This window comes from Mustela lutreola, chromosome 9 (genome assembly GCF_030435805.1).
Source record: "Mustela lutreola isolate mMusLut2 chromosome 9, mMusLut2.pri, whole genome shotgun sequence".
Taxonomy (NCBI): Eukaryota; Metazoa; Chordata; class Mammalia; order Carnivora; family Mustelidae; genus Mustela; species Mustela lutreola.
Genome location: NC_081298.1, coordinates 138,382,986 through 138,410,351, shown reverse-complemented (window position 1 = coordinate 138,410,351; position 27,366 = coordinate 138,382,986). Strand labels below are relative to the sequence as shown.

General features: G+C 38.4%; 1 protein-coding gene and 1 non-coding gene across 2 annotated transcripts in view; both read right to left on the bottom strand.

The window, feature by feature from the left end:
- The window catches only part of ROCK2 (Rho associated coiled-coil containing protein kinase 2), a 144,433-nt gene extending 117,543 nt beyond the window's left edge, over positions 1-26,890 (bottom strand). Inside the window, exon 1 of the mRNA XM_059132632.1 lies at positions 26,249-26,890. Coding sequence (XP_058988615.1) covers positions 26,249-26,389 — 141 coding nt within the window. The 5' untranslated portion in view covers positions 26,390-26,890. The remainder of the gene's footprint in view (positions 1-26,248) is intronic.
- On the bottom strand, positions 327-434 carry LOC131808687 (U6 spliceosomal RNA). The gene has a single exon (XR_009344896.1). It is a non-coding gene; the product is annotated as a U6 spliceosomal RNA (small nuclear RNA).
- Positions 26,891-27,366: the final 476 nt, after the last annotated feature.

The following is a 27,366-nucleotide window of genomic DNA, read 5'->3' as shown; positions in this document are numbered from 1 at the left end:
ACTGAAAGAATTTTTTAGATTATACTGATAAATACAGGCTACTTGGGACATTTTTACTTTAATATGATTCAACACAAGTAACACATTTTTTCATTATGTCTGCAAAAAATGGGCAACTAACTCTATTCTGCTTAGAAGGGGGTCATAATATTTTTTAAATGTCTAAAACTAAGTATTTCTAAAGAGAGTATTTTTAAAGAACATGTCATTTTGATGTGACCAGAAAAATTAAACAGAAATCTAACAAATTAATAAAGCACTTCGGAACAGTGCATGGCACACAGTGAGAACTAAATGTCTTTTTTTTTTAATTCCAGAACAATTAAGATACAGTGGAGTGCTTCACGAATTTGCATGTAATCCTTGAGCAGGGGCCATGCTAAATCATCTTTGTACTGTTCCAATTTTAGTATACGTGCTGCTGAAGCAAGCACAAGAACTATGTCTTGCTAACGATATTACTATTATTGATGTTGATAATAACTTTAATGAGATCTCATAAAAAGACACTATTTCAATATGCTAAGCTTCAAGTGTTTATCATTAAGAATTTAAAGGAGTTTAAAATATCTTCTACAGTTTAAAGGAAGTTTTATATACAGCATTCATATCACCATTTTCCATTAACCATATTTTATTCACACTTCTCACACAGAAATCTCACAGGAAGCATGAGTTCACAGTGGCAACTCCTCCTTGGAACACTCCTCTAAGGAAATCCTCTTTTGAGTTCTATAAACCATCCACCCATCATAATTAGATACGTAACTAGGTCCGTTTCTAAAAAATGTCATTGTAAATACATATTTGTCTTCTCCATCATAAGTCTTGAGTTCAAACCAAACTGAGTACAATGAGGCAAAAGTATTTCCATACACTGCATATTAGTAATATTGGGGGAGTTAGTATTTTCATCCAGGCAGAGAAAACTACATGTCCCAAAAAAACAAACAAACAAACAAACAAAAAAAAAAAAACCTGGCAATGAGAAGAAAGCAGCTTCAAACGAAGTTATTTAATATGGATAGAATTTGGGAGGAAGAAGTGAAGTTACAAGAGATAGGGTTGGAAAAGTCAGAAGTCAGGTCACTAACAGTCTTGTAAGAAATTATTATTATTTTGAAATTTTCCCTGAATGAATGGGAAATCAGTTATTTAAGTACTTTAAGTTGGGGAATAATAGGATTAGATCAGCATCTTACAATAAGTAGTTCGGGTGGAGAGTAGAAAACAGATAGGAGGCTAGTAAAGAAGGGGGAAGAGCATACCGCAACAACCACAGAAAAATGTGATGGTCACCCAAAGTGGGAAAGCAGCTGTCAGGTGGGAGAGAAATGAATCGCATGTTGGAGGTAACATTGATAGAATCTAGTGATACTGAACGTGAAGTCAAAAATGACAGATACCCAAATAGCCAGATTTCTGGCTTGATTCAAGCCAGATGGATCGCGGAATCACTAATCATAGGAAATGAAGGAGCTGTGAAAGCAAAGGGGAGAAAAATAATTTTGCTGTAGATACACTGATTCTGAAGTATCTGTGATATATCTCAGTGGAGATGACTCACAGGCAGCTAGCTGACGTATGAGCCTAAAGCTCAGAGGGAAGCTTTCAGGTAGAAAAATCAAAATCATCAACATACAGATGATGAAGTCCTAGAAATAGACACAAGCTTAAGAAGGTGGCAAAGAATGAATAAAAAAATAGGAAGTAAGCAAGAATCCCATTTAACAGAGGAAGAGAAAACAAAGGAACCTGAGATAAATAGCTGGAGATGCTCTGAGTACTGTCATAGAAGCCAAGAGAGCAATTTGAGAAGTGTCAAGTACTTCTGAACATTCAATAAAATGATAGGTTTAGCAGCAAGGAAATCAAGTGAGCGGTGTCAGCAATGGGATAGGACGGGAGGGAAATTACGGTGTACTGAGGAATTAACAGAAAGTGAGACAGCGGTTTGTTTTGCTGGTGAGGGGAGGAGCAAAAGGTAGAAAGAATTGAGATTTCTTGGGCACCTGGGTGGCTCAGTGGGTGAAAGCCTCTGCCTTCAGTTCAGGTCAAGATCTCAGGGTCCTCAAATGGAGCCCCACATAGGGCTCTCTGCTCAGTGGGGAGCCTGCTTCCCCCTCACTCTCTGCCTGCCTCCCTGCTTACTTGTGATCTCTTTGCCAAATAAATTAAATCTTTAAAAAAAAAGAATTGAGATTTCTTTCTAGGAGTCATTTAGTTTTTGTTTTAGGTGAGACATTTGAAAAAGTTTAGCCAAATGAAAAAGAATCCAAATTATGAGAAAGATGAAAGATAAACAGAATTAACCAACAGAAGGAGAGAATGAGATCCAAAGCACAGTTGGAGAATCAGCCTGAGAGAGAACAACGGACACCTCATCCACTGAAAACAGAAGGAAAAGTAAGAACAAATGGTACAGAAGACATAAACTGGTGAGTCAAATAACAGGAAATTAAGGGATCTCCTTTTGATGGCTTCTATTTTCTCATGAAGTGAGAAGACCATCTGTGGAGCATACTTTGCTCAAAGAAAGAAAAGAAATGTTTAAAACGGACCCTATGGGGAATGACAGAATTGCTCTGCAATGCTGAAAGCTCTTAAAGAAAGAGAGACCATGAATTCACAGTACCAGTAATAATTAGTAATTTTTTTCTCTATCAGTGCTCAACGTACACCTTTTGTATAGGCCAGAGACACACTGATCCAAAATCTAGGTGCAAAGGCATAGGACAGAAATTCAAAAAGGCAAGGAAATTGAGAATTCTGGCAAGAGGTCTGAAGTGATGGATGATGGACTCTTGCCTGCTTATAAAGGAAGTATCTGGTGAAGAGAGGTGTCAAAGAACTGCAGATCTCAAAAGCATCAATGAATAAGTTTAATAAAAGGATAAGAGCTCACGAACAAGATGTTTGAATACATGATCTCAAAGGTAAAGCTGATTTCAGGTAATGGTAAGGTCCAAAGTAGTTTCTTGGGAGTAAGTAACTGAGTTAAGGGAATCTACACTAGAGATGAGGAAACTGTGAAGCCAGGGTCCTGGCTACTCTGTTCATATAAACACTGAATTCACCTAGAACGATCGCACAACCCTGCATGGAAAGGAAGTCTGTGGGTCAGAAGGCTATGTCTTCAATGAGCAAGCAGAGATGTGAGACTCAGCAACAGCAATTTTAACAGGAAGGTTTTATAGGCACTGTAGTGCAAAGTAAGAAGGAAACCACCTCTTATTATTTTCTTACAACTGGGACCTGTAGAGAATAAAGGAAGGTCCAAGTTCCACTAGAGAGAGCTTTCCCAAGGAGGAAGATAGGTGGTGTTACTTAAAGATAAAAGTAACGTTCAGTAATTTGAAGATGCAAGTGATTATGTTTAACCCTAGAACAAGGGTAAGAAATATCTGAAAAAGAGGAAGAACAGGTGAGGGAACGAGCGTGAGAAGAGATATGTATAATGACTTGTATCTTGGGCAGGAAAAGGCAGTATCATGTGACTAGATTTGGTGGGATCACTGCATGGGAAGACGGCTGAGAGGACAGGTTTCAAGAGCTCTCTAAAAGAAAAGACACCATGTCTCTCAGAGGTTAGCCAGTGCTTGCAATTAGAAAAGTCTATGTCTAGTGTGTCGTAAGAGTCCTAACGCTTTGGAAAGAGCCAAATGAAGTTTGGATAATTTATATGGGTTTCAGGCTACATGCTAAGACTATCAGGCAAAAGCCCCATTTGCTAGGCTTTGTCTGTAAGAACTGAGAAAAGCTCCCCATCTATCTTAGATAGTAGAAATCAATATTCATCTTTGACTATAAATAACCCTGTTTGGAGCTGCACTGTTTCACAACACCTAGTAGGGTATGATAAATAATAAAAATATCCCATTAACCACATAAGACATTCCTCTTTTAGACTTAACTCTTCATTTGTAAAATAAAGGGGTGTATTAGAAACATTATCATTAAGAACCAACCTTCCCCCTACTCCAAAAAAGAAAGCAGCAAACCTTACATATAGACTCCCAGTTGGAAATCAGACTAACAATTTGATAAAACTTCACAAACACACTAAATGCTACAGGCTCTGTGCTAGTCACTGGGCAGAGACATGAAGATGACTACTATGTAACTATATGAGGTGATGAATGTTAACTAAACTTATTGTGGTAATTATTTTGCAATATACTTAAGTCCAGCCACTATGTTGTATATCTTAAACTTATATAGTGCTGTACATCAATTATATCTCAATAAAACTAAAGAAAAAAAAACAAATTATCTTTAAAGCATTTATGCCCCATTACCCTAAAAACTAGGTTTAATTCCCAAATTTCCAATAAGCCATGATATAAAAGTTAGAAAAATAATGACTACTACATGGTCACAACTGTAAGGGAGCTCATGGTCTGATATATAATAAGTAAATAATCATAATACGCAATGATTCTAATCACTTACAACAGAGAGTACTGTAAGAGCAGAGAAGGCAGAGAGGAGTCACTACCCGGAGTTAGGGAAAGGGATAAGGAAGAATTACAGAAGACTCTACAGAGCAAATAAATTTGATGTGGATCTTTAAAAAGAATTAAAACTATAACTAACAACAAGTGCTCAATCTCATTAGTAATCCAATACTGAAATGCACATAAAAAAACAAAAGGAGATACTGGCTTTTTTTCACCCATGAGATTGGCAACTAAGGTAAAAGGCTGATAATATTTACCCAGCAAAGGTAAGGGAATATGTGTATTCTCATCACAGTTGGGATTATTTTGGAATTTTAAATGTGTACATGCTTTAACAATCCCATTTCCAGAAATCTACAGAAATACTCACATATATGCACAAAATTAGTGATGTTCACTGCAGCAATGTTTATAATAGAAGAAAGCAACAGAAATGTCTATCAATACTGAAACAGTGAAATAATTATGGCAAATCCAGAAAATGCAATACTCCCTAAAAGAACTAGAGGAGTTATAAATTCTGACTGGATGGCCTCCAAATAAATTTAAAAAGCAAATACAAAACAATAGATATGATATAGATGCATTTTTGTTATTAAAAAAAAGGCCCAATAAGTATTCCTACTTTTTATATGCAAGGAAAAAAGGAAAATGATACACCACCGTTATATGCATACACCGTTAATGCACACAAGGAAAGTGATACACTGATGTATTGTAAAGTGGCTGTTTCAGAAAACTGAGATCAAGGAGAAAGGGCTAAGAGAGAATTTATGTTTTATATTCACTTCTGTAATTTTTAATTTTTTAAATAGGCATGTATTACTTTTTTAATTTTCAAAATGAAGTTTGTTGGAGCGCTCAGTCATTAAGCATCTGCTTTCAGCCCAGGTCATGATCCCACAGTCCTGGGATCCAGCCCCGCATGGGGCTCTCTGCCTGGAGTGAAGCCTGCTTCTCCCTCTCCCACTCCTTCTGCTTATGTTCCCTCTCTCGCTATGTCTCTCTGTCAAATAAATTTTTAAAATCTTTAAAAGAAAAAAATGAAATTTGTTTTGTTTGGTTTTTCGAGTAGACAAAGAAGAGAACAAGAGGTAGCATTCCCATTAGAGACAGAGACAGAATATAAATAAAAGAGGATGTTCTATTTATTCTGTTATTGGTGGAAGGATGATTGCCTCTATCCGTGGTCCTGCTCACTCTCTTCCTTTTCACATCTCCGAAGATAAATCTACTTCCCTGATGCCCATTATCTGTGCCATATATCCCACCAAGGCTTTTTCCTACTAGTGGTCTTGGCTGGCTCAATCAGGGAAGCGTCTGACTCTTGCTCTCAGGGTTGTGAGACTGAGCCCCATGCTGGGTGTAGAGATGACTTAAAAAAAAATTAAAAGAAGACTTTCCCCTGCTATTGTCCCCTGATCCTGGGGCCCTTCAAAAACCCCTTCCCTTTACTTCTAATGGAGGAGAGAGAGGGATAGGCACCTGAGCACAAGAGACCAACCACAAGACAGAAAATAGTCTATGCTGAAGTCTCTCTCTATTCTAAGAAAAACCACTGAGATTAAAAAAAAGAGAGAGAGGGGCGCCTGGGTGGCTCAGTGGGTTAAAGCCTCTGCCTTCGGCTCAGGTCATGATCTCAGGGTCCTGGGATCGAGCCCCAAATCCGGCCTCTCTGCTTAGCAGGGAGCCTGCTTCCCTCTCTCTCTACCTGCCTCTCTGCCTGCTTGTGATCTCTGTCTGTCAAATAAAATAAAATCTTTTTAAAAAAAGAGAGAGAGAGAGAGAAGAGAAGTAGATAAATTCATTTCTTAATTCATAAATGCCACAACAGGGAAAGTATATAATGTATCAACCCTAACAGTGGCTATTCCCATACAAACTTCTCCCCATATTCATTTTAATTATGCCTGGATTACTAATTCAGATGTTTCTGGTCTATGAAATACAAATTCTTACTCCATAAGGTTGTTAAAAAGTTGACATTAGACTTAAGTTAGCCTATTCTGTTAGCCAGATCCTAAACCCCTAAATTTCGGAAATTTGGAAATTATATGATCCAAGGAAATTAACTAGTTACTGATCACAGTAGCCATCAACACAGAATGATCACAACATATACTATTATGCTACTTTAAAATTTTTCTACATGATTAAATTATAATTGTCCTGGTATCCCTAAAGACCAGAATCTGTACCAGAGGTCATACAGCATAATACCTGCTGTTTATCTTCTAAACCATTCTTTTGAAATTCTGCCTCCGCTCACTTATGTTACTAAATAGTAGGCCAAAAGTTGCTAAATTTAAGCCACAGATAAAAACTGCTGGTAAAACCCAAACGCTCCTTTAAAGTTTACATAAAACGTGATTAACATTTTTGCAAGTGAATAACCACAAAGGCTTAAAAATTATGTCATGACTTTTCCTAATATTTGTATCAGGATTTCTGAAATTTAACATCACATAAGAACATCAGATTCTGTTTTCATAGTTCAGCATCCTACCAACTCTAAAAGAATATACCTTAAAAAAATAAATAAAATAAAACAAAATAATATACCTTAGCTGGAAAAATCGATACCTGGACTATAAACACAAAAATGAATAAAAACAAATATTCACCAAATGAAAGTATCCTCAGTGAATTAAAAAAAAATAAATATGCTAACTAATTTTTTATTCAGTGGTTTAGTACTTTATAGAACCTATTATTTGCTAAATAATGTGCTACCATTTTTAGGAAAAATAGGTTAACACCAGGAGATGGATTTTGTATGCACAAATCCTTTCGAAGATACTTACAAACATATATAATTTAGGCTATAATACACATAGTTCTTCAACTCTCTGTAAACAAGCTTAAGTTCTGTACAGTTTACAGAATACTAATACACAGGGTTAGCATCCCACTGGATTTAATCTTCCCATCTCCTTGAGGTAGACAGATACAGGTCTTACAAATTATCAAAGTCAATAAGATAATTAAAGATAATTAATAAAACATCTAACTAATCAATACCAGTCGTAGCTCTTCTGACACCAAATCCAGTGTTCTTGCCATTACACCATTCTCTTAAAAATACACTTAAAAATTATCAAGTCATGGGGTGCCTGGGTGGCTCCATCGGTTAAGCATGCAATTCTTGGTTTCAGCTCAGGTCCTGACCTCCATCCAGGTCAAGAGAGTGATCTCCAGCTCAGGAAACTGAGCCCCATGGTAAGGCTCTGCACTCAGAGAAAGGTATGCTTGGGAATCTCTCTCTCCCTTTGCTCCTCCTCCCAACTCAAGTGTGTGTGTGTGTGTGTGTGTGTGTGTGTGTCTGTGTTTAAAAAAATTCTTAAGGAAATTCACTTGTTTGCTCATATATTAGTAAAGGTTCAACAGAATCCGTTTTATGAATTTATTTTAATGGAATTTTACTTATGGAAAATGATCTGAAATAAGTATGCTACTTTCCAGATTCTTACACTTCCATTTCACAGATTTGTTCTAACTTGAACCAAACTGAACAATTGTTTACAAGAGGATAAAAAGCAGCACAATAAAATATTATGCCAGAGACTTACATTTTCCATATTTTAAGAGGTGAACTTCCATACATAAAAATCCCCTCTTACTAGCTCTCCCCCCAAAACTGAGTAATTAACTTGTATTCAGTGTTTTACTTTATGACTTCTCTCTGAAGTAAATTGCATAAGCCAATTTTTACTAGAGTTTCCTTTTATTAGTTCTAAATTTAGTTTTATTTGTATCATCCGTTGGTCTCTTGTTCTGGGAATGTCTTAAATATGAGAAACAAATCTGTCTTCAGCAATGCCTTCAAAATTTTTAATTTTATAGCTTCCCCCTTTTCACAAAAATATATGATTTTACAATTTTTTTTTTTTTAAGAAAATTGTCTCTCAGAACCACCAGCAAAATCCTTTAGGTGAGTTTTTGCATTCTCTTACATTGTTACATCTTGCTTTTATGACTAAAATCTTGTTTAGCCAGAATATAACAACATTAACAAAACATATTCATACTCTCATTTTAAATTGCAATCATGAATTATATAGTCCATAGCTATACCTGCATTTTGTTAAGTATTTAGAAATGGTGGGAAATCCTGTGCAATGCTGAGGTATTATGGAATACACTTTCTAATGACCAGATTGTAAAATATTTCTAAACTGAAAAAACACTTCCAATGAAATGTTAATAAATCAGATGTAACAACCTTCTAAAGATAACTGCAGAGATATATTCGTCAGTCAAAGAAGGACCACTCAGTTTTGGATGTTTCACATTTTACTATCTATTCAGCAATAACTTGGGAAGAATGGATACACTTTAAATGATAAACTGTGGCCAATCTTTAGGGCTTTAAAGATACTGTGTGTCACTCTATAGTCTCATAAATATTAATATTGCCTTTGCCACAGTGTGTCCAATTTTATTAACTACAAGATAAAATCCACAAAAAGTGAGTTGCTAAAGATTTCAAATACTTAAAAAAAAAAAAGATAAAACTTTTCCTCTAATAGCGTAACTATTATCATAAGAATCAATAAATAAAAATATTTTCAAATTTCTAAAATACTTACATACCCCCTTAACCACCAAAATTAAAATGGGCCACACAAGAGGAAGTCTAATATATAAATATTTGAAAAAATGAGAAATAGGGACAACTTATGCACATTGTAAAAACTGTCTGGTCTTCCCTTTTTTTTTTTTTTTTTTAAAGATTTTATTTATTCATTAGACAGAGAGGGACACAGTGAGAGAGAGAACACAAGCAGGCAGGGGAAGTGGGAGAGGGAGAAGCAGGCTTCCTGCCGAGCAGGGAGCCTGACTCGGCTCCATCCCAGGACACTGGGATCATGACCTGAGCCAAAGGCAGACGCTTAACGACAGAGCCACCCAGGCGCCCCTATCTGGTCTTCTCTAATTTCCACTGATGTGAAGAGACATAACTGCAAAGAATGTGCATTTGAAAAAATCTAAACAGTAACATATTAATAAGATGACTGTTACATAACCAATAATTTGAAGGCTGCTCTGAAAATAAAATTTCAAGACAGTTTAACATAAAGATTTTGAATATTCTACATTGGTTTTTTTTTTTTTTTTTGCTTGTTTTTAAAGAGACCACAAAATAATTTTTGTGTGATTTTGTTATTTTTTAAACATAGGCACATTCATAGATACACATACACTGTGCTGCTTTAGCTGCTATGTTCTGCAGGACCAGACATTTCTAGTGAAATTTTTCTTTCTGAATTAAATCAACTGTCAGTAATTAAACAGGCTGTCACTATTTCTCTGTCACCATTTATTAAATGTGAAACATCAAAATTATATATTTTCCAGGTCAGTTAGTGTCTATAGATAATATTTCTCATGAAAAGAGAAGATGCATTATTTCTATATCATCATTTTAAACTGTGTATATTTTATCACAATAAAAATTGTTTTTCACTTCTATTTGGACTATCTTGTCTGGTTCTTCCTTCAGAAAAGCTCAACAAAGCAAATTAAATTTCCTTCTAAAATAAGAAAAAGAAAAACCCTGGTCTAATTCCTATGGAGCTCTAAAAAAAGATAGAAAATGTGATGACCCTTGGTATTTCAGATTTCAGAAAATCTGGCACTTCTCCATTCTCCAGCCTTGCCCACATATACAATTTTGTGTGCCAAGGGGATCGAAACTATTTGGTTTTGGTTTTGTCAGTCAGTACAAGAAGCAACACCTACAAATTTCTCAACCTCGGATCTGCAGCTTAACCTGCGTCAGAATCACCTGAGATGCTTGATCAAAAGCAAATTACTGCCCCCACCACAGACATCTAAATCAGAGGAACTGACATCATTTCTACCAAATACCCTGGGCGTGATTCTAGCTTCCAACAGATAATTCTGACTTTCTGACTTCATCCAAGCCTTGGTGAGTCACAAAAAATAAATAAAGAAAAATAAATACATAAATATTCTCCTTTCCTCAGGTACATTTTCAATCCAATGCCCTCTCTGCCAATGTTTAAACTACAATACTGCACCTCTCAGCTCAGTAGCTCCCACAATTTCCTGCACTTGAGAACCATCTGTGGAACTTTTAAAACTCCTATTTCTAGGCCACATCACATACCTATTACATTGGTAGGAAACTAGGCATCAATATTTCTAAAGCTCTCTAGTTGAGTGCTATATAGAGAGAGATTTTTAAACCACTCTCTTAGCTATCGGATTTAGCAGATAGAGATTAGAAAATCTTAACTTAAAATTACCTGTAAGGGAAACCTAGGTGGCTCAGTCAGTTAAGTCACAAATCTTGATTTTGGCTCAGATCATGATCTCAAGAGTAGTGGGATTAAGACCCGAGTCAGGATCCCTGCTCAGCATAGAGTCTGCCTGAGTTTCTCTGACTCTGCCCCAACTCTCATTCTCTCTCAAATAAATCAGTCTAATAAATAAATAAATAAATAACATAACATAATATAATAAAATTACCTGTAAGGGCCAGGACATAAACTATATTGCTATTAAGTTTTTAAATTTCTCGATTTATCTATACATTTCCTTTTTATTTTAATCCAGTAGGAAAATTTTTGTCAATGCATTTATTAAAGTTTAAGATGGCCTTTTTTGAAAAAATAAAAGACAAAAAAACTTTCATGTTGAACACAAATAAGATCATGCCCTGCATCTAAAGTTCAAAGAGAAGTTCATCTTTGTTTCATTTGCACATTAATTTTAGTGATATTTTGAGAAATATAATCATTGAGAAGCCAATACAAAAATTCAAAGTTCATGCTTTAGATATTTAAAAGCAACTCCAAATATTCTGTTTATTCCAGAGAAATTTTGCTGAATTTGGAATAGCTACTATATGGTTAAATTTTACAATATGGTTTAAATTCTGCATTAACTCTTTCCCCAATTCTGACTTGATATCTAACTTCTCTGAAAGAAAATATTAATTTGCATATATTTGCCTCTAGTCTTTACTAATTCCAAAAGATGCTGTTTGTATGACCTGTTAGCGGCCCTTAGAGAAATCTAGTGATTCATAATGAAAAAAATGTTTAATCTTGATTCTTTCAACACAGGCACACTGGTCAAACACAACATATCATTTTTAACCATCCAACTTCAACTTGAACTTTATTCACTATGTAATACAATAAAATATGGCCATATGTATTTAAATATATAAAAATCCCAAGTACCATAAACTATAACTCTGTAAGTTATCCCAAAAAGGTGGAACATTTTTCAAAATCATACTGATGTTTACACATTTAATACTTGAAATATTTTTGCAAGGGTTTCAATATACAAAAACACATTTCACTAGATCATGCAGACCTCAAACTTCATGGCAGTTGGGCTATTACACTTTCTTCTTATTTTTTTGTTAAAAAGGAGAGTGGGGAGGGGCAGAAAGTGAGGGAGAGAGAGAATTGTAAGAAGCATGGAACCCCACACAGAGTTCAATCTCACAACACTGAGATCATGACCTGAGCCAAAATCAAGAGCCAGATGCATAACCAACTAAGCCACTGAGGCACCTCCAGCGCACTTTCCTTTTAGAAGAATAAATATCAATACAAGCAAAATGTTTAAAATTCATCCTTTATAAATTAAAGCATCTTAAGTATTGAAAGAATTATTTCCTCAACTTTTCCTTTCTGCTCAAAAATGTCCCATTTGTGGTTATCTCATAAAAACTCAAAAAATGCAATATAAACTAAAACTAAACAGAAAACTTCAATTTCAGGGGCGCCTGGGTGGCTCAGTGGGTTAAAGCCTCTGCCTTCAGCTCAGGTCATGATCCAGGGTCCTGGGATCAAGGCCGCATCAGGCTCTCCACTCAGCAGGAAGCTTGCTTCCCTTCCTCTCTCTCTGCCTGCCTCTCTGCCTACTTGTGAGCTCTGTCTGTCAAATAAATAAATAGATAAATAAATCTAAATACAAAACAAAAAACAGAAAACTTCAATTTCAATAAGCATACTTTTAGTATGACTTCTAAAGGAATCATACTGAAACACAAGGTAAAACAACAGGGTAATATCCTGATACAGAATGGACATGTATGGCAGCTACTTTTACATCTGAAAGAACATGGTCTTGATTAAGTTTCAAAATTCTGCTCATAATTTAATCCCACAAATCAATATCCATGCCACCTATGAACAAAAAGTAACATCTGTATCCGTATATTAAATTCAGATGGGTACTCAAAGCATAAGCTAAAAGCTAAGTGTAACAATACTGTTTAAAACACCAGTAGTTACCAATCACAGGAACAAAGTCATAAAATTAATAGTAAGAATGTCTTTTTCATTCTTATGTAGAATAGAAAAGTTTTATAAAGATAAATGTTGGCTCAAGATGAGAGAAATCAGCTTATAAGCTTACTCAAGATACTCAAAATAATAATAATAAAGAAAAAGGAAAGAGCAGCACAAAACAGAATGGAGAAACAATTAAAGACCATAATTTAAGTCAGAAGTACTTCAATTTGATCTATAGCTTAGAAATAACTAGTAGAAACTGCACTGCCATTATCAGGGCCTACAAGGCTCAGCAAAGTGCATTCATTACTTGAAAGCAAAAGGTACCACAAAAGGTTTAAAAAAATAATAATGCTTAGTAGTAATTAGGCATTTCAGGTGGAGACACTAATCAGTAGGATAATTTCACCTATAAAGGGCTGTGATGTATATGTATCCGCATTCTATTTTTAAATATTGGAATTGGCTTGTGGTATACAAAATCAAACTCCTTTTACTAGACCATACTCACGGTACCTTAGTAAAAATTTTAAAAACAAAATTAATAAGCACATGAAGCAGTACTCAGTATCATTTATCATGCGTAAAAGGTACTACCATGGCTATCACCACAAAGATAACAATGTCAAATGTTCTTTGAACATGTGGAAAAACTGGAACCCTCATACATTGCTGGTGGGAATGTAAAATGATATAGACATTTTGTGAAACACTGTCAGTTTCTTAGAAGTTAAGCATTGGTTGGGGGGCGGGGGGGGAGTTAAGCAGAAGCATACAATATGACCCAGGAATCCAACTCCTTAAAATCTATCTAAGAGAAGTAAAAACACATATATGTACATATGGTGAATTCACAAACAAAATATGGTATATCTATACAATGGACTATTAGTCAGCAATAAAAAAAAAAAACGGACAAAATACTGACATATGCTTCAACACAGGTAAACCTCAAAAATGTTATGGTAAGTGGAGGAAGGCAGAACAAATGACTGAATATTGTATGATTCATGTGAATGAAATTTCCAAAGAAGAAAAACTTACAGACACAGAAAACATATCAGTGGTTGGCTTCCCTGGAAGTAAGGACTAAAGGCAAACATGCTCAAGGAAATTTTGGAGGGTTAATGAAAATGGGTTGTGATAATGTTGGTGGCACAATTCTATAAATTTACTAAAAATCAGTATATTGTATACTTACAAATAGGTAAACCCTATGGAATGGAAATTATAGAATAAAATAAAAAGAATAAAGAGAACTAATAAATTTAGTAAACAAGGATACCAACGTTCAGCACCTGCTGACCACTCTGAACTGCCAGACTTCTTTTTTGGAGCTTATTCTAAGAACAAGTAAGAGACTGTGATACTGTCTTCTCAACTGCTCTGTATCTGCAGCCTGTATTTCTCATTCTATCAACAACTGTCAAGGACTTACTACAAGCAAGATACTATGTATTGCTCTCCTTTGCTAACTGATAGTCACCATTACATACAGAAGAAAAAACATACTCTGAATTCTCTTCTTGGTATAGCTGTCTTAAATACAATGCAAAGGGAACAAGAAAAATTAAGTACTTGGGTTTATTAGAGAAAGAATAGATTATTATAAACAATAAACATTTTAAAGCTAAGTGAAAATCCTAGTAATCAGAATGCTTGATAATATTTGAAAATTTTTCAAAAGTCATTCATAGTGACCTATAATAACACTTTGATCCCTGATCAAAATTTCTCATGACCTTTGGCTTTCTTTTAATTTTGCTTATCAATACTGCCTTACACAGCCAATACACCATTTTAAAGAATTTCACCCTGTGAACAGACCCACCCGAATTTCATCTGCCCTTACTTATGAAGCACTGTTTCAACACAGGCATCACCTAGGTGTATAAGAAGGAACTGGATATATTTAACCAGAAGAAAAGTTAGGGGGCAGGAGAACAGATAAAACTCAATAAATCATAAAGGCTGTGCAGCCCACACAAAGTATCTTTACTTCACCTAAAGCACTGAATAAAATTAGCTTAAATTCTTCCCAAAACAAATTTGTTTCACCACAATCCAGAAAATGTCCAAATCATTATTCACTTTTCTTACTTGACCTTCAGTTAATTCTATCACTCAAACCTATCCTCTTTGCACATACAGATGTTTACTTAACTTCCTTCCTACAAATAAGTGACAGGAACATGTATCAAAATGTTTATTTGGGGAATACATTAGTATCTCTTTAAGCATTATATATTTCTACAGGTTATCACTCCTGTTACTCAAAAAAAAAATTATTTGTTAGTTCATTCAACAAATATTTACAAAACACAAAAAAAGAAGACAAAAAAAAAATACATGTCCTAGAAGAGCTTATATTCTGTTCATTAAATAAACTCAAAAACCTAGAAGTACATAAGAAGACAAAACTTAAGTGTATTAAGCATTCCTCATCATACTCAAACCGGTCATTAAGATACTACCGACCCTGTTATACTCGTTTCCATCTAAAAAGTATCACTGGAGGAGGTTCTGCTATTCATTTCCACAGCATATAAATCCCTAATAACAAAGTGTTAGAAAGTAGTTCCAAGTCCATAACCTCTTAAAAATAAAGAAAAGTTTGGGGTGACTGGGTGTTTTAGTTGGTTGACTCTTCATTTCAGCTCAGGTCACAATCTAAGGGTTGTGAGCATGTTGGGCTTTGGGCTTAGCAGAATCTGGTTCTCTCTCTCTCCCTCTGCCCCTCCCCAAATGCCATCTCCATCTCTCTCTCTCAAATAAAAAAATAAATCTTTAAAAAAGAGGAAAAAAAAGAAAATTTCTATCAGTTGATTTATAACTAAAAAAGCTAAACTCTTAGAGGATAAGGGAAATCAGATGTTGAATAATGAGTAATCAATTAACTATAACAAAAAAATTTATTAAGTACTTTAGATATCTGAACAAACAATTCATACCTTATCAAAATGAAGCAATAAGCCATAAAATCATTCTTGGAATTATAGAAACATTCCCCCAAAGTATCATCAAAGATGAACCAAAAGTGAATCTCAAAATTTCCTTTTTTGTCATACATACAAACATACACAGAAAAGGGAGGAGAGTAAAAGAATGAAAGAGAGGGAGAATAAGAAAGAGAATGAGAGCGAGAGCGTAAGCATGCAAGAGAGCTAGCAAGATATGCTAACTATTGTGATCCAGATGCTTTCCAAAAAGATGAGTGAAGGTCATCTGGGACTGCCAGTTGCAGAATTTACACACATATATCCGTAATTCAATCGTATTTTAAAGAAAAAAAGTACAGATGAGAGGAAAGAATAACTACAATCAAGGAAAAGGAAGAGACAGTTTTAGTAGAGATCCCAAACACCATGATTTCATATTAATTTAAATATTAAGCTCTATGTAATAAAGTAACCTGCCAATAGAAAATGTTATTGCTTTTTTTCCCCCTCAAAGCCATAAGTTGCCCTGAGTCATCAACATTCTCTTCACAGTAACCCTGATCACTAACAGTTATATATATATATATTTGAATGTTAGCACAGACTAGGATTTTAAAAGTAGGCTACACACCCAGCGTGGGGCCCCCCCACTCAGGGCTCCAACTCACGACCCTGAGATCAAGACCTGAACTGAGATCTACAGTCAGACACTTAACTGGACTGAGCCACCCAGGCACCCTCAGAAGGGTTGTATACTTGTAGAATAGTATTTCCATAAAAAGACTCAAGATGCCCAAATGAAGACCAATACTGTAATCATCACCCTCTTTCCTCCCACAAACACCATTCTCCAAAGAGGAAGTTGTAAGACAATACAGAGATACAAACAAAGGCTTCCAATTATTATTTTGGTTACTCTAATATTTATGACAAACTTCCTGACAAAATCTTCAATACCCCTACTTCAGAGTTTCCATCAAAATTCCAAATGGAATAAAAGTAACATTAAAGATAACACTAAAAATAAAATCATTAGAGTACTAAAAGAAAATTCATGTATATGATATTATAATTTTGGTGATGGAGAATGTTCTAAGGGGGCACCCACCACTAAGGCTCAGTGGGTTGAAGCCTCTGCCTTCGGCTCAGGTCATGATTCCAGAGTCCTGGGATGGAGCCCCACATCAGGCTTTCTGCTCAGCAGGGAGCCTGCTTCCTTCTCTCCCTGCCTGCCTCTCTGCCTACTTGCCATCTCTGTCTGTCAAATAAATAAATAAAATTTTTCAAAAAAGAGAATGTCCTAAGCATGACATCTAAGCTAGAAATCACTCTACAGTGAGAAGCCTGATAAATTTCACTATACAAAAGCTTCTGTTAAAGAAAATGACAAAGCACATATACAATGTCGTTCTACTTTTTTTCTATTTTAATTTTTCAAACAGATATTTATGCCAAAATGTTAATTTAACTCTATGTGGGGAAATTATATATGTAACTTGCATTTATACCTTTAATTTATAAGTTTTCTATAATAAGAACATATTGTTTCTATAATTACAATAATTTACAGCTTTCTTCCTTTCAAAAAAAAACAAAATCTAGGGTTTTCAACCACAGTTGCCTGCCCATTTCCTTCAAATAAAAAGATAAAAGTACAAAATAAATCAATACATTTTGAACAGAGCTTGGTTAAACAGAACCATAACTAACAATTAAATGTAGTTACTAGGTGGTAGATAGACAAATAAAATATCCACCTATTAGAAAATTCATTTTTAACAAAGGCACCAAAGCAATTAAATGAGAAAAGAAAGATGTTTTTAAAAAACTGGTGCTGGTGACTATAGTTAACAATACTGTATTGTATACTTGAAAGTTGCTAAAAGAGTAAATCTTAAATATTCTCACACTAAAAACAATATCAACAAACCACATGGTAATTATGTGAGGTGAAGGATGTGTTAACTAATGGTTACTGTGGTAAGCAACTGGCCATATACACATGTATCAACTGTATACCTTAAACTTATATAATGTTATGTGTCAGTTATGCATAAAGCTGGGAAAAAATGGCAGATAGTGTGGACAATCAGATATGGAAAATATGGGGAAGAGGGGTGGATTTTGACCTCTAACTCACACCATACACTAAAACTGGCTTCACATCTATCCTAGACCCAAACATAAAAGTTAAAACTATAAAACATCTAGAAGAAAGCAAATGAGACTCTTTCTAACATGGGGAAAGGTAAGTATCTTGGGCAGAAAAAGCAACAACCATATAAAGATTTTGATTAAAAAAACACACCACAGGTTGGAAGAAAACATTTGCAAAACGTATATTTTGACAAAGAACTGTATATCAGATAAAGAACCTGCGTGAGTCAATAATAAAAATAAAGGGAAAAAAGAACCCAAATTTTTTTAAATGGGCAAAAATGTGAACAAATGTTTCACAAAGAAGATATACAAATGGCCAGTAAGTACTGGAAAAAGTTATTGCCATTATTTAACAAAGAAATGCAAATTAAATTTACAATGAGCTACCCACTACCCACGCACAGAGTGGCTAAAATTTAAAAGACTCAGTGTTGGGGAGGAAATGGAATTCTCATTCACTACTGTAGGAGTGTAAAATTACATGACCACTTTGGAAAAAGATCTGGCAGCCTCTCTCTCTCTCTCTAAGATTTTATTTTTAAGTAATCTTTACACCCAACATGGGGCCTGAACGCACAACCCCAAGATCAAGAGTCATATGCTCCACCAACTGAGCCAGATGAGTGCACCAATCTGGCAGTTTCTTAAAAATTAAACATACTTCTACCTCACGACCTAGCAATTCCACTACTGGGTATTCACCCAAAATAAATGATAACATGTCCTTACGAAGACTTAATACACGATTGTTCTTAGCAAGCTTTATTGAAAGCCAAAGTATATAATATATAATACCCAAAAACTCAAAACAGCCCAGATATCCATTAACAATAGATGGCTAACAGAGTACGGTTCCACATATCGGAATACTGCTCAGTCAAAAGAAAGCAACAAGCTGTTGATGCACACAAAAACATGGATGAATCTCAAAAACTATGATGAGCTAAATAAGCCAGATGCAAACAAGTACACCGTATACAGAATTCTATCAGTAAGACGTTCTAGAAGAGGCTAAAGTAGTCTTTAGTACAAAAAAAATCAGTAGAGTGACACAATATAAGAGAATGGGGTGTGGAATTAGCTGAGAAGACATGTAAGGAAGACTTCTGGGTTGGTAATAATGTTCTGTATATTGATAAGGATTTATATTACACAGTGTATAATTTGTCAAAACTCATCAGTAATACACTTAAGATTTCTGCATTATATGTAAATTTTTAAAAAGCCTAAACAAAAAAGTAAAATAAAAAGCCTAAACAAATACTGAACTCTACTTTAAAAAATGCATGCTGAAGCGTTTAAAGGAGAAGCACAGGGCGCCTGGGTGGCTCAATTGGTTAAGCAACTGCCTTCAGCTCAGGTCATGATCCAGGAATCAAGGGATGGAGTCCGACATCAGGCTCCCTGCTCAGCAGGGTTTCTGCTTTTCCCTCTGACCTCTCTCCTCTCATTCATGCTCTCTCTCTCTCTCTCAAATAAAATAAAATAAATCTTTAAAAAAAAATTAGTGAGAAGCATAGCCATAGCTACAACTTACTTTAAAATGAATCAAAAACAAAAGATATAGTAATAGATGGATAAAGGGAGGGATAGATGTAATAAAGCAAATATAGCAAACTGTTAATTAGATGGTAAGTATACAGATGTTCAGCTCAATTCTTTCAACCTTACTATGTACTTTCATATTTTCCATAATAAAATGTTGGGGAAAGGGGCACCTGGGTGGCTCAGTGGGCTAAGCATCCGATTCTTGATTTCAACTCAGGTCATGATGTCAAGGGGGGGGGGGGGCTATGCTCAGTGGGCAGTCTGCTTGAAATTCTCTCTCTCTCTCCCTCTGCCCACTCGCTCACTTGCTCACTCACTCGCTGGGTCTCCCACTCTCTCACTCTCTCTCTCAAATAAATAAATCTCAAAAAATAATAATAATAATGTGGAGGAAAATTTGAACTCTACCCATTACCTTGTTAAGTTGAACATAGAGTATCTTAAAACACAACAATTTCACTTCTAAATATATACCTTAGCCTATAGATACTTCACATGGGCTCCAGTAATGTTCACAGCAATTCTGTCCAAAACAGCAAAGAAAAACTATCTAAATATCCATTAAATAGATTGGGACAATATACTGCAGTTTATGATAGCAGTGAAAATGAAACCACAATGTGGGTGTATCTTAGAAATTTAACTGAAAAAAGCAAGTCACAAATGTAATATGCAATACAAATTTTAACCTTTTTTAAAGTTAAAAAAGTAAGTTGAACTAAACAATACTGTTTAGAGATACATACAAATGTGGTACTCTATAAAATAAAGCAAGGGAATAATAAAAAAAATTTCGGGGGGGGGGGGGCCTGGGAGGCTCAGTTCAGTGTCTGAATCTTGATTTCAGCTTAGATCATGATCTCAGGATCATGAGATCAAGGCCCACATTGGGCTCTGTGCTCAGCAAGGAGTCTGCTTGAGATTCTCTCCCTCTCCCTTGCTCATGCACTCATTCTCTCTCAAATAAACAAATCTTTTTTAAAAATTTCAGGGTAACATGAGAGAATGCATGAAGACTGATCAAGCAGCAGCAACACATGGTAACTTTAACAGGCTAGTGTTCTGTTCATTAAATTGGGCAGTGATTTTATGAATTTTTTTATGTTTCATAATGCATATTTGCATGCTATATTCTCTTAGTATTTAGAGGGGAAAAGAGGACTATTGGATCATGACTCAAAACAACAATTTAGGTTTCAAGATTATTCACTATTTCTTTATAACAGTGTCTGAGATGTATATAAGTCTACACTGGCCTTACGTTGGGGCAAGATGTTTCTGAATTCAGAATTTTCTGGATTTTGGGGCGCCTGAGTGGCTCAATTGGTTGAGTGAATGCCTTCAGGTCAGGTCATGATCCTGGAGTCCCAGGATGGAGTCCCACCTCAGGCTCCCTGCTCAGCAGGGGGTCTGCTTCTCCCTCTGACCTTCCCCCTCTCATGCTCTCTCATTCTAATAAATAAAATCTTAAAAAAAAAAAAAAGAATTTCCTGGATTTTAGAATGCTAATAAAGTACATATACCACATTCAGTACATTCCTAAAAGTCCTCCTGCAAATCTGCTGTCACCTTGAAATCAAACACATTAATATTTCTCCAAGGAAAGCTATTTCAATTATACCAAGAGGGACACAGTGATTATAATTATTCTAACATCAGATCAGGTCAGATGTTACGATCAGGTAAGTTTTACCAAAACTTGGTTTTCAGGATTCTTTATACAGCAAAATTGTGGGTGAGGTACTGTGGACCTGTACTTTCAAAGAGGTTCAAAGCAAATTCCATACATCACTTCTTTAAACCTCTCTAGCTAATTCATTGTCTTTAATGATCATCAAAACACAAGGTGTTATTTTTTGGGGGGGGGGGTTGTTTTGTTTTTTGTTTTTTGTTTTTAATTTATCAGAGAGAGAGAGGGAGAGCGAGTAAGCATAGGCAGACAGAATGGCAGGCAGAGGGAGAAGCAGGCTCCCTGCTGAGCAAGGAGCCCAATGTGGGACTCGATCCCAGGACGCCGGGATCATGACCTAAGCCAAAGGGAGCTGCTTAACCAACTGAGCCACCCAGGCGTCCCAAGGTGTTTGTTTTTTTTTTTTTAAGATTTTTATTTATTTATTTATTTGAAAGATGGAGATCACAAGTGGGTAGAGAGGAGGGGGGAGAGAGAGATGGGGAAGCAGGCTCCCTGGCAGGCAGAGAGCCCGATGTGGGGCTCGATCCCAGGACCCTGGGATCACAACCTGAGTCTAAGGCAGAGGCTTTAACCCACTGAGCCACCCAGGTGCCCCAAAACACCAGTTTTAAAGTAAAGTAATCCCATTTATACTATAAACATGCAACTTTTATTTCACAAAAGAAAAACATGTATAGTGCAACCACTCTGGAAAACAGCATGGAGGTGCCTCAAAATGTTGAAAATAGAACTGCCCTATGACCCAGCAATTGCACTACTGGGTATTTACCCTAAAGATACAAACGTGGCGATCCGAAGGGGCACGTGCACCCGAATGTTTATAGCAGCAATGTCCACAATAGCCAAACTATGGAAAGAACCTAGATGTCCATCAACAGATGAGTGGATAAAGAAGATGTGGTATATATACACAATGGAATACTATGCAGCCATCAAAAGAAATGAAATCTTGCCATTTGCGACAACATGGATGGAACTAGAGCATATCATGCTTAGGGAAATAAGTCAAGCAGAGAAAGACAACTATCATATGATCTCCCTGATATGAGGAAGTGGTGATGCAACATGGGGGCTTAAGTGGGTAGGAGAAGAATCAATGAAACAAGATGGGATTGGGAGGGAGACAAACCATAAGTGACTCTTAATCTCACAAAATAAACTGAGGGTTGCTGGGGGGAGGGGGGTTGGGAGAAGGGGGGTGGGTTATGGACATCGGGGAGGGTATGTGCTTTGGTGAGTGCTGTGAAGTGTGTAAACCTGGCGATTCACAGACCTGTACCCCTGGGGATAAAAATATATGTTTATAAAAAATAAAAAATTTAAAAAAAATGTATAAAACAACTTCTCAATTTTTATTCTATCTTTATAATATTCATCCTTATTAAACAGTACAAAAAATATACATAAAATTTTACCTTAATTAGGCAGATAACTAGTACCAAGCTGAAATCTAAGGACTGTGATAAGAAGCATTTTCATACAGTTTACTGGCATAATGAAATCAATCAAATAAAGCATTCTGTATTCCAAGTCACTGAAATTCGTAAATAAAATTTTAATCACCCTTCCCCATCAACACTAGTCTTTTTCTTTAAGTTTTTATTTATTTATTCGACAGAGACAGACACCGTGAGGGAGGGAACACAAGCAGGGGGAGTAGGAGAGAGAGAAGCAGGGGCTTCAATCCCAGGACCCTAGGATCATGATCCAAGCCGAAGGCAGATGCTTAACGACTGAGCCATCCAGGAGCCCAACACCTGCCTTAAGTAACAGTTTACTCAAGCCTGAATCCCAGGTTACTATAACCATTTACTCTTTCAGGAAAACACATCAAAACCCAAAGGCACAGATCTTTAGAAAGATCTTCAGGGGCACCTGGCTGATTCAGTCAGTAAAGCATGCAACTCTTAATCTCAAGGTTGTAGGTTCAAGCCCCATGTTGGGTGTAGAGATTACTTTAAAAAGACAGAAAGAAAGACATCTCTCTGGCATAATATTAAAGCACAATTCTTTTTACCATATTATTTGGAAAAGCAGTATGAGAAGTTTGAGTCTTGAGAACAAAACATGGGTGTTTACCAAAAAGTTTCAAACACTGCAAAAGCATACCATTGAAGTCCCTCCCCTCAGAAAAAGTATTACAGAAACAAACCTCTCCCAAAACTCTATTTTGGGGGAGCCTGGGTGGCGGAGTCAGTTAAGCGTCCCACCCTTGGTTTTGGCTCAGGTTGAAATCTCAGGGTCATGAGATCGAGCCTGGTCAGACTCTGTGCTCCATGGAATCTATCTGGGATTCTCTCCTCTCCCTCTGCCCCTTTCTCGGACTCCCCCCCCCCCCCCGTGCCCACCCCCCCCCACCATCCCCCTCACCGCCCCACCGGCCCTGCCCATTCTCGCCCATTCTTGCTCTCTCTCCAATAATAAAACTTTAAAAAACAAAACAAAACAAAACCTATCTTTAAATAATACCAAGCAGCCCATAATCTGTAACCACAAAAGGGATATACTCTCTTCAGATTAATTTAAGGACCTATGTAAAGCAAGGAGCATCTGCAGAGAAAAAAAGACAATTTAGGGCTTTAACACTGACACAGTCTTAGAATCCAGCTTTACCCATGCTTGATGACTGCTAGCACTTTTCTGATGGCAAATACAAATTATGCTACACACTCAAAATTGCCAATAAAACCATTTTCCTTTTCAAAGGAAACTTAGAGCAATTAACTATGCTAACTACACACAGAAATGAGCTAAACGAAATAGCACTACTATGTACCAAGTACTGAGCTAAGCACTTTGCATGTAATCTCACCTAACATTTTTTTCCTACAAAGAGAGTTTTACCTTCTAAGAATAATTCTACAGTAATTTCTGGTATATTTCATCTTCATACGTTTGTCATCTTGGTATAGAATTTTAAATGGTACTTTCTGAGCTGCTAAATGAAGTAACTAATACTCATGGCTGTGTTTTTATTTGACTATATTACTTAAGTTTTCTCGGTTAAGAAAAAATACTTATTTTCTAGAGTAAAACCAGAAGAAATGCTATATACCGTAAAACGATGATGCTTAACGGGGATAAAAATACATTATATGTTTATTTTTTTAAATAATAATTAATTAATTAATTTTTTAAAAAGATTAATTCATGGAGTTTGTTTGGAAAGACAAAAATTTCTGGAAATGGATAGTGGAGATGGTTGCACAATTACACAAATGTAATTAATGCCACTGAACTGAACTCTTAAAAATTGTTAAAATGGTAAATTTTAGGTAAATGGTAGCACAAAAAAGCCAAACTCATTCTACTATTTTGTCCAATACACATGATTTAAAGCTAACTTACTATAACACAGCTTTAAAAATTTTTTCAGCTCATCAATTTGCAACAGAAGCACTGCAACCTTGTTCCAAAGAAAAGAGCAAGGGACAATTTTTGGCCTGGTAAGATTTACTTCAACTCGGAACCACAATATTTAATCAACTAAAAACAGAAATAGCAGAGTCTGTCCAGTCAGCAACATCTAATGTCAATTCTCACACCAACAGTACATCACCTTAACAAAAGTGTAAAGTGTCCTGGCTGTTTTGAGCACTCAATAAATGGATGGACCAAATTGTTTACTAATCGTGTAATGTCTCACTTTTAAAAACAGCCTTCATTTTAATAATTTAGAAAACACTTTAACAAAACAGAATGGATGAACATATTACAAGAATAATTAGCTTATGATATTCCGATATCCTGCACAGAATAACCCAAATAATTGTAATTAATATCAGTAAACACCCACGAGATGAAAGCGCAGTAAAAAAGTGCCGCACAAAAATTCTATCTGGGATTGAATCTGAACCTGATGAATACTTGCAGTACTATTTTTAACTGAACTTTCTGGCCTTGGGTCAAAGTTTTGCTAGCAAAATACCAAAGTGAAAATGTTGGGAGTGAAGCCCGGAGTCTCTGCTTTGGCCTAGAAGTTATGCCCTCCACGCAACCAGTCCTACACCCAGATGAAGACTGCTAAAGAGGGAGCAGGGTGTCACCATGCCATGACAACACACAAACAACACACGAATGCGAAAATCGGTGAAAGACATGGTCAAAGACCTCCGACAGAACACAGTACATCACTGCGTTCTGCTCATTGCACAGAGAGACACACTCTTCGGTCAGTTCCTGCACTTTGGCCAAACACCACTGAGTCACTCTGCAAATGATTCCAGAAACCTCAAAGGATAACCAGTGACTTCTGAAGAAAAGTCAGTTAATCACTGGCAAGGGAGGAGACCCAATCTCTCTCGGCATTCGGTCACTAGCTTTCTCCAGCCGCGAGGACTGCACAGGAGTTCTGGTAGAGAATACCTAAAGGGTCCAAGAATCACCCACACAAATTCTAGCCCTCCCGAGTTAATTTAATATCCAGAGCATCTTTTCCACTTCCTCCTCCTCCCCGGGGTAACCATCCGCACCCCCTTTTCCCATAAATGCATCCCTACTGCACGCGAAACGGTGAAACACAATCGTGCATCCTAACACAAATAAGAAATGAGAAGGCATTCCCTGGTGCATTTCTAATTCGTGAGACACACTCCTTTCTTAAGCAAGAGCCAACTCGCGGCCTTCACGGAGTTATTAATTTGTATTCCACAGCCTGCCTTAAGAAAGAGACGCAATGAAAAGAAGAGATTTGTTCTACTCGACGATTCAGACCGATTCTTGGGCTCCGGCTCTTTGTCATCGACCCCAGGTGGGGACTCCCAACAGGGAGAGCATCAGGTTTCCCTGCTCCGACCCACGTCCCCACGCAGCATGCCATTCTTCCGAACTGCCCAGTCCGGTGAATCTAAGACAGCAAATCCTGCTCCCTACCTCCCCAAGGCGAGGGGAGAGGCGGGGAGCCGGAGAGCGGTGTTTCCTCCCAGGGCTCCGAGACGGAGGCAGCCGGGATGACACCCGCTCCAGGAGGGAGAAGGGGAAAGACCAAACGCGGGTCTCCACCGCTCGAACTTGGTGGCAGAAGTCTCCCGCCTCCCACCCGGGCCCGGCGGCCGGAAGCGGGACGGGGTGGGGCGAGACCTCCCTCCCACGGGTGGGTGGGCACACAGGGGGATCTGAGGCAGGCGCTACGGGAGCGGGGAGGGCGCCCGGGCCCCGGCCACCTACCAGCAAGCTCTCCACGTTGATGGGCGAGCGAGGGTCTCGGATCAGCGCCTCCAGCTTCCTCTGGCGGCTCGCGCCCGCCCCGTCCCCCGGCACGGCCTCGGGGGCGCCGGGCATTTTCCCCGTCGCCGGGGGCCGGCTCATGCCGCCGCCGCCCGGCCCCGCACTCCCGCTCCCCGCGCTCCGGCCCCGGGCGCCTCGGGGCCTAGCGCCGCCCGCGAACCGCCGGCTCCGGGCGGGGCTCCGCCACGGCCCACCGCCCGCCTCGGGCTCCGGCTTCGGCTCTCGGCGCCGGTCGGGGCCTGCGGTGGTCCCGGGGGGCCGCCCGGCCCGGCCGGGCGCCGCGAAGAGCAGACGGCGTCCCCGCCCCTCAGTCAGATTCGCGCCGCCCGGTCCGCTCGTCCGCCGCGAGCTCCCTCAGGACTTCGAGGGCGGGAGCGGGGAAGCGGCGCGGCCGCCGCCGGGGTGGGCCGCCCCGCCCTCTGGCGCTCCGAGAGGCTGAAGCCCGGGCTCCGACAGCTACGGCCACCGCCAGCCCGCCCCCATGCTCGCCGGGGCAGCCGCGGTCCCACAAGCCCGCTCCCCTCACACACTCCCGCACGGCTCCCGTCTCCGGCCGCGCGCAGCCGCTACCCACAAGCCCCTCGGGCCGCGGCCGCCGGCGCGCGCCCCCGCTCGCCCCGCCCCGCCCCGCCGCGCGCGCCGCCGCCCCCGCCCGCCGGCCTCCGCCTCCTGTCGCCCCTTCTCCATTTTTTTTTTTCTTTTCCTCCCGCCGGTCCCGCTTCGCGTTTCTCCTTTTGGATCCTCCTTCCTTCCCCGCTTCCTCCTCCCCCTCTTTGAGTTCTCCGAGGGCAAACGGCCGGGCGCGCGGTGACCGCCTCGCTTGATCCGCCCCGCTCCAGCGGGGAGCGGGGGGAAGCGCGCCCGGGGCTGGGGTCTTTCGCGGCCCGGCTCCCGCCTGACCCTGCCCGGGAGGACGACGCCGCGGACTCGGGGGCCGGCCCCCCACCCCCACTGCCCGGTCCCGCCGCCGCCGCCGCCCCCGGGGGGTCGGGAGGTGGAGCGGGGGGGGGGGGGTCGGCCCGCCCCCGCTGACTCAGCGCGCAGCTATGCGGGCCTTG